Source organism: Herpailurus yagouaroundi, unplaced genomic scaffold (genome assembly GCF_014898765.1).
Source record: "Herpailurus yagouaroundi ecotype Mexico unplaced genomic scaffold, PumYag 159, whole genome shotgun sequence".
NCBI classification, from domain to species: Eukaryota; Metazoa; Chordata; class Mammalia; order Carnivora; family Felidae; genus Herpailurus; species Herpailurus yagouaroundi.
The window spans coordinates 61285939-61302146 of NW_024412400.1; the positions used below are offsets into that span (position 1 = coordinate 61285939).

The window sequence follows — 16208 nt, forward strand, 5'->3', positions numbered from 1 at the left end:
ATTACAATAATCTAAATTCCCATTGGTAGGAGACTAATTAAGTATTTTATGGCAATCCATACAGTAAAATGCTGTGAAGCTGCTAAAAAACAAAACAAAACAAAAACGAGGAAGCCTTTTATGTAACGATAGCAAATAGTTTCCAAAATGTGTTGCTAAATGAAAAAATGAGGTTGTACACCACTGTGTATATGATGCATATTATGTTATTACTTCTGTAACAAAAGATGAAATGTATATACTGTACATATATAAGATATCTCTGGATGATGACATTGGTTGGTTCCACCAAGAGAAATTGGCAAACGAGGGGATAGGAGATAGAAGATCTTCACTATAAGCCTTTTCATAACTTTTGAATTTGTTGTCTGTGAAGGTTTTACCAATTTAACTTTCTCTAGTTAAAAAAGTTAAAGTATTATAATGTACTCTATAGCAGGGTAAGACCCTAATTAATATATTTTTTACTTAAAGCCTGTTGTAGCATTATAGGCAAACATAGGATCTGTATGTTAAAGGCGGTGAGATTTCATCTAAACTACAAGATACCTTGCTAGCATGGAATCCAATAAAAAACTCAGAGGTCCCTCCTCCCCCCTCCACACCCATACACACACAAACACAAAGCTGACACACACACAAGGAATTTAAGCAGAGTTGGTTTTGTGGAATTCCTGCATTCAATATGAGAAGTGGACCAAGTGACCTCTAAGCCCTATCCACCTGGGGCAGCGTGGCACAGTAAAAATAGCATGAGATTTGAAGCCTTCAGATGAAAGCTCAGATCCCCTTTTCACTCCTTAGTAAGCCATGTGAACATGGTAAAATATCTTAAACTCACTGAATTTAAGCTTTTTAATCTGTAAAATGGGGTTACCTTCCAGCTTATTATGAGGATTAGCCATGATTTGTTTATTATGTATAGATGACTAGCCCGTTACATTATTTCAGCTCTAGAATTCCATGAAGTAATTGGTCTCTGGGGAGAAAACTGATGTCAGATGATCTGTTTTATAGGAAGAATTTCTCTTTTAATTTGAAACTGAGATATTCCTATCATATTCTTAAAGCGTATTAACAATTCCCTAGCCTTCAAGATCCCAGACACTCACATGTAGACTCTCAAGCAACACTAGAAATGAGAAAATATGACAGCATATCCCTCCTATCTGAGTAGACTCTCTTGAGCTTAACTCAAGTTGAGCTTTGACTCTCATTGTTTTTCTTACTGGGACTATAACTGTATATTTAAAATATAGATCTGTAGATCTATTCCACTGTAAAATCTGTGAGGCTCAAACTAACCTGATGCCCATCATTCAGTCATTCTCTGCAGGGCCAATTATCTGTATGTATTTTTTAAAAAGTTAACTTAAGAGAACAATTTCATTTTATTCTAATTTATGTATAGGCAAGTTGTCTGCAAGATAGACCCTGACACATATCTTGGAGTCCTAAAAATATTCTCTGAAATTTCTCTGACACAACTAGCTTTAACTTTCAATAATGTTTAGGATATGTAAGAAGCAGTTCCCTAGTTAGGAAAATGAAAAGTAGACATCCCTGCCTGCATTTCACCATGACTCTTGTGCGATCTTTCTTTCAGTGGTTGACTGAGGAGAGGAACATGCTCTCACGGTGTGCCAGGGCAGTGGGCACTGGTGACCAATATAAGATCCATAAAATATCCCTCCCATTTGACCTGCCCAACCATGGGGAAAGCCTTGAGCTGCCGTATAAGGAAGGAGTTTGATAAAAAGGACCATTTCCAGTCAGTGAGAACCGTGAAACTTAGAAGATGCAGAAGAAAACAATTAAATCCATGTCTCTCCAGATCTCTGAAAATGATAAGGGTTGATTTTTATTTAGATTGCTTTAAACTCTGCTTTGTGGAGGAGAAGTACACTGTCACCCCAAACTTCTCCTCTCTCTCTCATTTGCTTATCTTTTTTTTTTTTTTTTTTTTTTTTTTGCCTATTCAACATTAACATTGGCTGATTTCCTTAATCATCTTTCTACACACTTCCTACAGCTATTACTATATTGTAAATGTGGTTCTGAAATTTACAGGGAGATGTAACCAGAATACTTTCATGGAGCCTTTTTATATCTACTTAATGTTTCCCTTGTTGGCCCAGGCAACAAAAATTACAAGTTGCTTTTTCAGACACTGACAGTGATGAACAGGAAGAGGAAACCAAACTTTCTTTTAGAAATCCCCCACACACAGTATGTGTGGCAGGTTTATAAATAGAGTTAACAGGTGGATATTTTCAGGCAGCATTAATACATTCATCAATATCAGAGTAATTTTGTATTTTTAGTTTATAGGAGTATTAAAAAACAAAGCAGTAAAATTAGTTTTTGACACATTCTCACTTTCATTTTCCCCATGCTCTGTAGTCCTGCAAAAGACTGTCTAGAAAACAATGCCTGTAACTTAATTTCCCCAGGGTACAGTAAGTAAGCCACAAGTATTTTTTGTTTGTTTGTTTTTTCTTTTCAAGAAAGAGTCACCTAATTTAGGTTGGTGTTTGTGTCAGTTTCTAGCATTTCTAACACAAGGTGAAAGAATTCTAAGAGAAAAATTATAATAAATATTTTCCAGCTTCTCAACTAGTATGCATTTTGAAAGTGTGAGATATTGTAACTTTTCAAAATACTGAAATAACTGCATGAAATAAAAAGTAGTGAAACAGCAAATGAAAGTTCTAACCTTCAGCCTGCGGCACAGCAAATTCTCACTAGATAGTAGGTTGAAGCATATGGAGGTGCCATTATTTGACCACGTTGACTTATAAAAATGGCAATTTCACAAAATTCAACCTAATATTAATATCCTTCTGCAATCATCTTGGTGTCAGAAACCCATGAGCTTATGCCATTTTACTACCAGAGCACTCGGGTCTTGAGAATATTATACTTATTAGCCAAGATAAGAAAACAGCTTTGTGTGGTCTCAACAGACCTGAGGCAAAGTGAACCTAAGCATTTCACCTCAGAAGAATTTAGGGATGTCCTCAAACCCTCACACATGATCTTATGAAATAAGGCAAGAGGTAAAAGCCGAAGGTGAAACCCAACACCAGCTGTGAGGGCTCTTCAAGCTAAAATAGTAAAATAAAGGGGAGAGACAGAGAATGTGTAAAAGAAAGACAAGACAGGAACGCTAAATATAACCCAAATATAATTTGGTATAAATACAAATGTAAATACCTTGTATCTGGGATACTGTGCTGGGTGTGGCTAACAGCCCTAACTACTGTCCTCTATTAGGGTGTCATCGCATTACCATACTGTATTTATAGTTCTGACTGTGCATTTTCCAGACCAGTTTAAAACTGGCTTTAAACACTCTGAAAGTCTTTCTGTGAGAATTTTTTCTTGACATAATTTCTCCGGATGTTTCACCTCATTTCCCAGCCCTTCAGGATACACTCAAGCATTAGTGAATGATTGGAGGGTGAGTGAGGCTCATACTCCCTCCATTAGCAAAACAATTGAGAAGCACCCTTACAGCTGAGTATTTTCAGATTTCCAGGGGCATAGCCCGCTAGTAAAAACTTTATTACACAAGCAACATTTTCATATCGGGAATTAGAAAATCCAATATTTTTAAAGCTCTGAATTAAAAGCTGGAGATCTCTTTAAAGAATGTATACCTAATACATGAAGGGAAATACCACAAAAGCATATATTTTGTATCTTCCTGTTATCTTCTGTATCCCTAGCATTTTGCACAGGACCTGGCATGCAGTTATCAAGAATAAGTATTTTTTGAACCACTGACTGAATGAATGAGTGAATTGAGTTCTAGAGATTGCATTCACATTTCAAATTTGTATGTTTTTTAGCCTCTCTCATAGCTCATTAAACATCCTTTTTGTATGTAAGAAGTTGTTCAGTACAAATGACTCCATTTCCTCACCTATAAAATGAGGGTCTGGTCAAGGTGTTTCCAGCAGGAACATTCTGCAGTCTTTTAAACAGCTAAGCCCATAGGCTGGGGGAGAGCAATCAGTAGGGATTTCTTAAAGTATTAATGGGTAAGCTAAGACCATTAATGCCTGGCTTAGTTTCAAAATGGCCTTGAGCCACACATGACCTTGATTGATGATGACGTTTTAACCCATCTCTCTGAAACGACTGCCTGAATCTTGCCTTAGGGCTTGTGTGTCACTTGTCTAGCTCTCCTGACAATATTCCAAAGGAAGTCATTCACTGGCAAGGACAAAGTCTCCCTGCTTGTGCCAAACAGAATTATTCATTACCACTTTATGGAAAGCCCAAGTCACATTTCCAGGAGGGCTGGGATCTGCCAGCTCACTGGTGCTTGTTGGCATTGACTTTACTTTTCCCAGTAGTCACCCACTTTAATCAAAAGCCTTTGGAATTCTCAATGGAGCCTCTTTATTAATTGAGATCTCTTGAAGAAAAGGAGTATGTTTACAAACAAAATATCTTATGTAAGGAGACATGGGTTTTGGAGTTCATTCTACTAATTTTTCTGTTTGTTTTAAGCGCTTGTGTTATAGGCTATTTGGTCAAGAACCAATGTTATGAAGAGTAAATCTATTTGGCCTACCTCTAGCTCTGCGTTGTCAAATATGATACCCACTAGCCGTATGTGGCTATTGAAATTAATTAAAATTAAAATTAAAATACTTGCTTTTCAGTTGTATTGGCCACACTACATGTACCCAATAGCCACAGGTAGCAAATGGCTACCTCATTGAACAAGTACACATATGTAACATTTATGTCATTGCAGAAAGTTCTGCTGGACTGCATTTTTCTAACTTTCTGAAGGACACAGAGTAATTGAGTATTTTGGTTTTTGGATTTTAGAAATTTCTTATGGCTTAACATGGGAAAATATGTGACCAGAGTCTCATTTATTCATCATTGATTTATGGAGCTAAACAGTTTCCCAAGAGGTTATCTTTGTTGTGAAGTGTTCTTGAAAGTTTATAACCCTTACCTCCTACTAGTTAGAGGATGTTTGGCACCAAAAAACTCCAAAACTCTTTGGAAGCCTTGGGCATCCGCAAAGAAAGGAATTTTTTTTTTTTTTTCCTCAAAATACCTGCTCGCTATTTATTTATTTATTTTTAAAGTTTTTGTGTGGACGCTTTTTCTTTTTCTTTTGTTTTGTTTTGTTTTAATTTATTTATTTTTTAATTTACATCCAAGTTAGTTAGTACATGGTGCAACAATGATTTCAGGAATAGATTCCTTAATGCCCCTTACCCATTTAGCCCATCCCCCCTCCCGCAACCCCTCCAGCAACCCTCTATTTGTTCTCTATATTTAAGAGTCTCTTATGTTTTGTCCCCTCCCTGTGTTTATATTATTTTTGCTTCCCTTCCCTTATTTTCATCTGTTTTGTATCTTAAATTCCTCATATGCATAAATAAAGTCATATATTTGTCTTTGACTGACCAATTTCACTTAACATAATACCCTCCAGTTCCATCCACATAGTTGCAAATGGCAAGATTTCATTCTTTTTGATTGCCACGTAATACTCCAATATATATGTATATACCACATCTTCTTTAAGGAAAGGAAATCTTCTAAGTCACAGTTCATCTTCATTCCAGTTAGCCTCCTCCTGATGCTGAGGAATTCAGACTTAATATGTTCATATATACCAAAGCACTTTACAAATTCTGGGGAGTTTTAGCACATTTTCCCTTGGTTGTTTCTCAACATTTCCAGGGTTAGTTAGTCCCTAAATGAGCAGGCCACCATAGACTCTTCCAGGCCTAACCTTCTATTTGGATGCATGCAAAATACCCAAGAACTTTAGGCCTGTTGCACAGCCGCTCAGTGCCAACTGCTATGTGATCAGTAATTCCAAGCCACAGAGCTCTACTAAATCATTCTGGGGTACCACTGATATAGTACTAATTCAACCAATAATTATGGAATATTCAATAATAAAAGACTAATGTTCCAGTTCCTTCCCACTTTGATTGTTGGAGTATCCCATGAAAATAAATATTTTTGGAAAGAAAAATTTCCAACTGCAAGATTTTTAAAATTAGTAAAATTATCATTATTTTTTAAGGGTTATAATCTTGACTCTCAAACAAATGTAAAATGAAAAAATATCAAAGATTTTCTGTAGCTCATTAACTAATGAGAGACTCAGGAAGCTATTAAACTGATAAGAACAGATACTACACTTGATCTTAGCCAAAAGGCCGAGAAGCGATGACTCAGGAGGCTATTATAACCAATTCATTAGAGAATCCAAAAGGCAGATGAATATATAAACTCATGAGGAATACTGAAACACATTTGCATTGTAGATACAAAACTAGTCAATATCCACAGGGCAATAATCAATTGCATTCAATCATACATGTACACTAAGTATTTTTTATAGATAAGAATTATTTGCATCCCTATCAATGATCTTTATCTTAGAGAGCTGTAACATTGTTCAAAGAAGATGAAGGGTTCCAAACTCATAGTCAGATACCCTGGAAGGTATGTTCTAGATAATCCATAGTTTTTCACTGAAGACATCCAGTAATCATGTTGGTCCATTTTCAAGTCTTTCATAATTTTTTTTCTGGTAAATTATGTATCTGTAGCTTACTCTCTCCATAGTTCTGCCCCTTTGATTTTACCTGGCCATTTTCTCCTTATTTCTGAGATACCTGATAAGCTTTCCTTTTTGCTTGATTCAGTAGAACAGGAAAAAAACATAAAGATGTGATTTTTTTTTTGGCAAAATGTAAGAGAGTATGGAAAGAATCACAGTGGGCTAGATAGCTGGGGTGAGAAGCAAAAGAAAGAAAAAGATGGAAGGATCATAATTTCATAAATGTTGTGATTAAAGAATTAAACCTCCTGCATTCCTTTATTTCCTTGGTTCTGATCTCTTGGTTTTAAAATACATCTTTAATAACATCTTTCTTGGGAGAAAGAACATTTTAAGGAGAAAATTATACAGTTCTTTTTTAAAAATAGCACAATGAAGTATGTTTATTTATACCCTAGCATATTATGCCCTTAATAAGCAAGATTTTTCAGTCAGAGCCTTCTTTTCATTGTTTTGAATCACTTCTGACCATCATTTATGAGGCACATGAGATGATACTCTTCATAATGCATTTTCTGATCAAAACTTATAGACCTTTGTGATTGAAAATATAATCTTAAGGCATTTCAAAAATTGCTGGTGTGCTCTCTCCATTTCCTTTTGATTATTTGACTAGTCTACCCCACACCCCTCCACACATCTATACAACTAATTTGAAAGTTATCAGGAAGCTATTGACAGCCTAGCACTTGAGCAACAGTCCTCCACAAAGCATGCATGTGTCATTCACCTTTCCTGGCTTTGAAAATACTATGATTTATATTGAGAGATTTGGCACATTCTTCTGCCTCTAATTGTGCTGCTTGGCATCCGACAGACCGTTCTTTTGTACATATCCCGAGGACAAGAGATATATCCACTTGCACAAATCATTTACTCACATGGGTCTTATATTCGTGAATCCTTTGTAAAACGTTTGGCTGCTGTTTCAAAGAAAATCAGTCAGTTCGTTTCTCGAGTGGTAAATGCTTGCATCACTTATAGTAAATCTACATCCTCTTTTCTGTTCTCTGCCTCCGTGGCTCCTTTTCTGCCATACAGTACAGCGCTATTGAAGATAATTCTGCCTCCAAGTTTAAGCAAAAACTCAACTGTGGGAGGCACCACCAAAGAAAACAAGTCGACTGAGAAAACAAGGATAAAAAAGTAGCTGAAAGTTTACACTTATTCAGGCGATGACACTTAGGCAGGAAATGACCACAGTGGCACAGCTTTGCATCTGAGGACTGGCTGGTTTCTTTGGACATTGATTATAAGATTTATTCTAATTTCAGAAGAGTTAACATTGGGGGTGGAGACGAACATTACGCATGTTACAGTTGAGGAAATTTGCTACATTATAGGTTGGTAAAATATGGATTGTTTCACAAGGTAATGACTCCTTTTTTTGTGTGTGACAAATTCTTTGACAAATTTTCCAGCTTCATTGCTGCTGATCTAGGTCAGCCCTTTCTCTTAGTGAATCAGAGAACAATTCCAAATTTCTGTTCCAAATTCCACCAAGTGAACTAGAACTAACCAAACTTAGAGCAGTGGTTTCCAAACACCCAGTGCTAACCCTGCTGGGGGGGATGGTGGGAGGGGGGAGAAAAGAAAAAAAAAATTAGTGAAACCATGAATTCAAACATATCCACTTTGAAGAACAGTCTTCTTTTCATGATGGAATATTTATTCTTATATGTGACTGATACATTCATTCTTTTATGTAATTGTAAGAGGCATTATTTTTATAAAACTGTTTTGCCCCTATCCCAGTGTAATATAACTACATGTGGGGTGCCTGGATGGCTCATTGGTTAAGCATCCTACTCTTGATTTCTGCTCAGGTCATGATCTCATGGTTGTAGGATCAATCTCCACACATCCAGCGCCAACTCTGGGCATGGAGCCTGCTTGGGATTCTCTCTCTCCCTCTCTCTCTGCCCCTCCCCTGCTCATGCACGCGCTCTCTCTCTCTCTCTCTCTCTCTCTCTCTCTCTCAAAATAAATAAATAAAAACATTTAAAAAATAACTACATGCAAAAATATGAGAATTAATAGGCCAGAGTGCTTCAAGATAGTGTTCTTTGCTTTAGATATTTTTTCCTTAGTTCTTTTCTTCCTTTCTTCCTTTCTTTCTTTCTATCTTCTTCCTTTTTTTAAAATGTTTATTTTGGAGAGAGAGAGATAGAGTGTGAGTGGGGGAGGGTCAGAGAGAGGAAGACACAGGATCTGAAGCAGGCTCCAGGCTCTGAGCTGTCAGCACAGAGCCAACGTGGGGCTCAAACCCACAAACCGTGAAATCATGACCTAAGCCTAAGTCGGACACTTAACCAACTGAGCCACCCAGGCACCCCTTCCTTAGTTATTTTCTGTGGCTGTTTTTTTGTTGGAGAAAGGATCTTCCTCAGCAATTCTTTTCACCATCTAAAGAATACTTTCAGTTTTTCACAGTTCGCAATTATGAAACCATTTTTTTTAATTTCAAACAATTGGGTTATCCAAAAAAGGCAACAAGTTGTATTTATGAATAATCCATCTTTCTATAAATACCATTAACTACTAAGAAAGTTTTTTTTTTTAAGTCTTTCTTACTGTGCTAGCTTTCAGCTCTGTGATCACTCATCCCTCAATTAAAAGATTTAATTCCCTGACCTGTTCGAACGCAGTGTTTTCTAAAGCAAAATGCACACATGCACGGGCCACAACCTATCCGGCCACTAGTACCATAAAGGAGAGATGCAAGAGTTAATGGTAACTTATTCATAGCTCAACTACTTCTGCCTTTTCTAGCAACAGCACAATCAACTACTATTCCGGCACTGCAGCCCCTTGTTTTTATGTAAAGGCATTTTATTCAGTAGTTTGAAAATAATGAATCTATGAAGTAATGCTCCATGTAAGAGTAATTTGTTTTAGAATGTGTTGATTATTATGATTAATGGTGGAGCCCCGGCATTTTGTAGACTAATGTTAATACAGTAACATTTGGGTAGCACCTTTGGTGATTTTTCAAGGTGGTGCGCTTGTTTGTTAATGCATCCCGTGTCCAGCCATTGCATTATGCCAGCATTGGTGACAGTGCCACTTTGTCAGTCTGGAAAGACCGTCTCCGACTCAATAAGGAAACACTTTATCAAAGGGAATAAAAAATGGAAATGAGCTACTACCTGTGGACTAAGATTAAATTAGCTTTGAGAATTTAGAAGCAGCAGCTACTCCTGCTTTTCCTTCTCGTGCAGCATTTGTGAGCCTTTACATCTCAAGCTATGTTAGTTCAACAAATATTTGGTACCTACTATGTGTAAATCATTAAGTACTTATTCTGATTCTTTTAAGATATACAAAGATGAATGCACTGACATCTGTGCCTTCAGAAAACCCAGGAAAAGAGATGGCTCGTGTACAGAATTATCTGTAATGGAAGGAAGCAGTGGTATGTGCTATTGGAGAGGTAGAGATGAAATGTGCCAACATTTCAGAGGAGGGGGAAATTGTCGTTGTAACTGAAGAATCAGGAGGGTGTTCATGAAGGAAATGGAAGTAGAGCAGAACCTTGAGGAGTGGTTAGGATATGAACATATGGAACCAGGTTGAAGTAGTTCCAGAAAGAACTACACAAGCCAGCAACAGGAGGGAGAAATTCTGGGATATGTATTGCAAAAGGGAGTCTGGCAAGAATTTCAGGATCCCTGAAAGGGGAATAGTGGGTAGAAACATGTTGGATCACACTACAGTGAGACTAAAGATTTTGGGCTTTACTCTAATGGGCGTGAGGAAGAGCGTAAGATTTTGTAAGATTTTGTAAGTATACCTGTTCGTAATGGTACAATCAAAACAATTCATCTGGAGGCAATGCATACATTGGATTAAAGAGGGCAGTAACCTAGACTTCAGAGAATGGCTGAAAATGGTGGGTCCTTGAGAATGCATTAAGAGGAACTGCCACCATGGCCATGGGAATGCTTATGGGATAATGGATAGAAGTGTCGGGAATGCAGTATGGAGTAAGTATTGACAGCTCATTGAACATAAGGAAAAGGGAGATTGAAAGGAGTCAAAGACTTTGATGTAGAAAGAGAGAAAGAAAGAAAGAAAGAAAGAAAGAAAGAAAGAAAGAAAGAGAGGGAGGGAGGGAGGGAAGGAGGGAGGGAGGGAGGGAGGGAGGGAGGGAGGAAGGAAGGAAGGAAGGAAGGAAGGAAGGAAGGAAGGAAGGAAAGAAGGAAGAAAGGGACCTGGGTGACTCGGTTAGCGGCCGACTTTGGCTCAGGTATGATCTCATGGTTCTTGGGTTTGACCTGCACTGGGCTCTGTGCTGACAGCTCCGGGCCTGGAGCCTGCTTCAGATTCTGTGTCTCCCTCTGTCTATCTCTGCCCCTCCTCCGTTCATGCTCTATCTCTCTCTCAAAAGTAAATAAACATTAAAATTTTTTTAAAAAATTAAAAAAAGGAAGGAAGAAAGAAAGAAAGAAAAGAAAAGAATGGTTTTGGTTGATAAGACAGAGTCCTGTTTGAGCCACCTTGAATTAGAAGTGCCTGCCAGAGTCAAAGGCTAAGACAATCCCAAGATAATTTGCAATGCACATCACAAATTAAGATTAAAAATAAAGCCAGGGCTAGACTTTTACTTACTTGGGAATAATATGAATAGGGATAATAGTTGAAATATCTTTGCTTTGAGAGGAGTTCACCAGCAGACAGGAGAAGAACGTTACACGGAAGAGAAGAGAGCCAAGAATAGATCCATGGAGAACACTCCCCACTGAGAAGGTAGAAGAAGGGAAGAAAATCTTCCCTTCTCCCCAGAAAAAAAAAAAAAATCCTCAGAAAGAGTAGTTCAGAGGCACCAGACAGGAAAGGGCCAGTGACCAGGGGTAGGGTAAGTAGGATCAGAAAGACTGGGCCAGTCTAACAGAAGTCATTTTTCTTGCACCCTGGAAATTTTGCCTTTAAAAGAAGGAAAGATCACTTAACTATAGATAAAATGTGTGTTTCCAGAACAGAGTTCTTTAAATATTTACTAAAGAGTTTCCTGATTTAAGCCGCATGTAAATCAGTGGCTGCCGCTCACTGCCCTGGGAAGAGCCCTCTCTCACAGACATATGGCTGTTCTTTCCAGGACACCTCCAGAGGCCTAGAGATACATTAGTGGTTTTGACATCTCTTTCCCCCCATAAGGATACACCGCAGAGCCACAGGTCCACCAAACACTGCTTCTTTCTGCATCTGGCCCATCTGCCATGTAGACCAGGGGTTCCTGAGGCCAGTGAGTATCCTGGTCAGTGAAAATAATGTTCTGTTATCCACAGGTGTGCATTTTCTGAAGAGGTTATTTACCCTTCTCCTGATTCTTAAAAGAATCTCTTTCATTAAAAAGGTAAGGACTATAACTGATTATATGCTTTTGTACAATGATGGGAGTTCCTTGAGGACAAGATCCCGTGCTTATAAATTTTGGTAACTTCGTGGTGCTCTTTTGATCTTGGCTGAATGAATGGCTAATTGTGCTGCATTAGATGGGCGAGCAGGAATGATAAAATACTCATTTTGGCTCTAAAGCCTCTTCCTTGACTTAGCAAATATACAAACCTAGGAAACATATTCTCTAATGATAATGCTATTATTAATATAACTTGTAGCTTAAAATGAGTGCTTCAAACACACAGTGTCTCATTTATTTCTTCAATACTAGTGTGGAGTAGGGATTGGCATCTTAATTTCATGAAAGAGGAAGCTAAGACTGAGAGAAGGCATGTGATTTGCCAAAGATCATACATCATGTGTTAGCTTATTTATCTCATGGTACATTCACTTGGAAATAAAAATGCTTATGAACATAATAGACGTGGCCTTGTTTGCTGGAATGCTTGTTGGTTGGCAATAGGTTGGTTTTGTTTTATATGAAGGAAAAATGTTTATTAACCTAAAATTTGATACTCATGTTAAATGCATTGGTTTCCAAATAGCTGTGCTATTGGATGACAGATACCACTACCGTATAGTGACTTCAACTTCTTGGCCTTATACTCGATAACATTCAATGAGAGTAATGAGGCCCAGGTTTGGGTCTTTGCAGGGTATATCAGACAGCAGTATAGTGTTAGGTTTAAGAGCAGACCTTTGAGTCCGACTTATATTTCCAAGTTCTACTGAATGGTAATACCTCCCACGTATTAAATACCATATATGTCTTAAGGTCTCTTTCAACTAAGAGAGGTACCTGCTAAATTTCCATCCAGATCTAGAGCTTCAAGCTCCCCTATTCTACTTCCACCTTTTCTTTGAGTTCCCTAGAGTACAGAAGGAAGAAAGGATGCCACAGCAGCCTGCCCTTGATGGCCCAAGCTCGTAGGCTAGCAGGGGAGCTGCGTTCTCTGCCCCTGGCTTCAGTCCCTGCACCACACGCACCCCTGGCCGCTGTTCTACAGCAGTGCACTTGATCTCCCACGGGCAGCCATCGTGTCTTCCACAGCGTGGGTTTTGAGAGTCCATATTTACATACAGGCTGAACCTTACCTTCCTAAGCAAAGGAGAGTGCTCTAAACCTTCACACAAAAGTGGAGGGGTGGCGGCAGTGCTGGGGATTTCTCAGACAAAAAACTGATACCTAAAACTGAGCCCTGAAACGTGAAGGACTTACAAACTAAGTAGGCAGTTCTCTGAAGTTGGAATTCAAACACCGCAGGAGGGATGAGGTCGTTGTGACTTGGAAGCTTGGCAGAAGCACACCAGTCTTAGGTGAATGTGTGCACATCCGTTAACTGAGTAAAGGGGACTGTTAATGCTCCACGCGAACTGAAACACAATTTTCTAAATGTGTTTGCTCAGTATCACTTTACATGCTGTTTTAGTGATTTTTTTTTTTTTTTTTAAGATCGTGAACAAGGAAGCTACTTGATTGTCCGAGTAGGCAGTTTGGCTTTTAGATGCCTGCGGTGACAAAGCGGGAGAACACAAGGAAGGAGGAAATTCTGTCCCCAGTGTGTGCTTGTCACTGTGTGCTGTTTGTGGGGAGACAGGGCTGCTGGAATACTGGAGTGCCAAGGGGCAGAAATATTATCTAGAGCTGTCTGGGCACTGACACTCTCTCTTCCAGAGAGAATATGGTTCAAGAACCAGAGAAGCCTCATATTTAGAAATACTCATTGAAATAGAAGCATCAGTTTGTATAAGTTGAAATGGTAATATCAACCTGAGTACAAAAGGACAGTATTGTAGAAGGCTCCTCTGCCCCGAGATTGTCACTGGGCGCAGCCGCCTCATAGAAGCCAATGTACAAAGGGAAAGTGCACAAGGATGTGCTGACCCTGCTTTTTCTCTGGGTTACCACTTCCTGTGGGCTCTGCAGCCTGGGCTGAATAAACTGGGGCCCGTGGCAGGTGTGTGTCTGATCTTTTCCTGCCGGTTGACAACCCAGTTGCATGGTGCATTAATTTTATAAATTGTAGTAAGTAAATGGGTAAAGCGTTATTTTCAAATACCTGACTTCACTAGTTCATCTTAAACCTTGTACATATCTTTTGGTTTTCATTAGTTTTTTTTCTGGACCTGTGTAGTTTAGTGTAAGCTAGAGTAAACTGTTTCAAAATCATGACCAAAATATATATGGTGAAGATATGAAAAATTGATAAATCAGCCTCATCAAACATGGTCTATAATACCTCGTTATATATGCATCTGTATACACTCTTGTACACAGTGGGGACCAGGAAATACCTTGTTCCTAGAAAATCCTCAGAATTTAGCAATATTATTTATTCATTTGACTATGAATTGCCTTTTTAAAAATAGCATCTTCCAGCATATCCTTTAAGGGGGTTTTGTTATGAGATATTAATACTGTGTACATTTAAAAACCTGGTTTGCTTTACAGCTTTGCCAAGAAATAATTATTACTTATTTTACCTTTCACTCCATTTCTCAGAGATAATTAATGATTAATACACAAACTACTGTTTTTCAGGTTTGAACTCTCCCATCATGGCTTTCCTTGGACTCTTGTCTTTGCTGGTTCTGCAAAGTTTGGCTTTAGGGGCCACTTTCCCTGATGAAACCATTGCCGAGTTGTCAGTGAATATGTATAACCATCTTCGAGCCACTGGGGAGGATGAAAATATTCTTTTCTCTCCGTTGAGTGTTACCTTCGCTATGGGAATGATGGAACTTGGGGCCCAAGGATCTACCCTGAAAGAAATCCGTCATTCGATGGGATATGACAGCCTGAAAGATGGTGAGTGTGCTTAGGTTTACATTTTCAAGGTGGTTTGACTTTAACTGTCAACTCAGTTATGCTGTCTTATGCTACAGGCTGCAGTATTTACATGATGTGAGAAAGTGATGTCACTGAGACGGTATGGCTAGGAGAACCATTAGGAAACCCAAGAAAAGTATTAATTCCTGGCTCCACCTTTAGCTGAGTTAATCTAAGGAAATTGTATATTTTATTAGTATTATTTCAATAAGCCTCATTGTGATAAATAAAAGCACACATGATTCTTAATGAGTTTCCAGTCCAGAGGGAGAGACGTGTATTAATCAATTATCACCTGAATAAGTGAAAATTTATAACTATGAGAACTGCTATAAAGAAAAGCAACATCATTCTCTAAGAATATCAGAAATTTTTGCTTAAAACCAATTGCGTCTTCATTTTTAAAGGAGCATCGAGAATTCCTTGAAATGTTTTATTGTTATGAAAATGTTATGTATTGGGGAAAGTTTTTAGCCAAAAGCTGTTTTGAAATCACTTTGACAGGATGTATGATTTTTATTTTAATGTTTTTAATATGCATGAGAACTGACTCATTAAAAAGTTGAGAACTCAATAATTTCGAATAGATTTTTCTCGTTATTAGGTAAAAAAAAGTCTAGTGAAAGTAAAGTTTCAAGGACTATTTTAATTTTTAAACTAGGTAATTAAACTTAATCCTTTTTCCTGATAATTATAAAATGAAGACCAATGTAATGAAAATAAACCTAAGTACCCTGAAAGGAAATAACCCCCAAAAATCTATAGATTCTACCAAGGTATCAATGAAAGTGAAAACTAATGCCAGTTGATAATACTAAAAGTTAATTTGAAAATCCGGAAGTAGCACAAATACCGGAGCCTCCTAATCATGTCTGTGTAGGGAACAAGTTAGTGCTCTTCCCTTGGGCTCCAAGTTCCATCAATCTCCCTTGCTGTGTTTCAGTGCTTCTCCACTCCCCGTGATCGTTCACTGTGTTTGTTCCACTAATAAACTTATCCTTTGTCATTTTTCAGGTGACGAATTTTCCTTCTTGAAGGATTTTTCTAACATGGTAACTGCTAAAGAGAGCCAGTATGTGATGAAAATTGCCAATTCCCTCTTTGTGCAAAATGGATTTCATGTCAATGAGGAATTTTTGCAAATGCTGAAAAAGTATTTTCATGCAGAAGTAAATCATGTGGACTTCAGTCAAAATATAGCTGTGGCCAACCATATCAATAAGTGGGTGGAGAATAACACAAATAGTATGTCATTTGGTTCCTTTCTTTCTCTAATAGTTTAGTTTTAACTCTTTTACTTCTGAAATTACTTGCCCCCTCACTCCATTTGAATTTTTGAAAGATAGCATTTAGTTGAGCATC

At 38.0% G+C, this 16208-nt stretch overlaps 1 protein-coding gene and 1 pseudogene across 2 annotated transcripts in view; one reads left to right on the forward strand and one right to left on the reverse strand.

Moving 5' to 3' along the window:
* The window catches only part of SERPINI1 (serpin family I member 1), a 71893-nt gene that overhangs the window by 31287 nt on the left and 24398 nt on the right, over nucleotides 1–16208 (forward strand). For both annotated transcript variants that reach the window (XM_040480677.1, XM_040480675.1), the window contains exons 2-3: nucleotides 14559–14825; nucleotides 15861–16091. In XM_040480677.1, coding sequence (XP_040336611.1) covers nucleotides 14576–14825; nucleotides 15861–16091 — 481 coding nt within the window. In that variant the 5' untranslated portion in view covers nucleotides 14559–14575. The remainder of the gene's footprint in view (nucleotides 1–14558; nucleotides 14826–15860; nucleotides 16092–16208) is intronic.
* Nucleotides 6071–6221, reverse strand: LOC121034283 (uncharacterized; annotated as a pseudogene).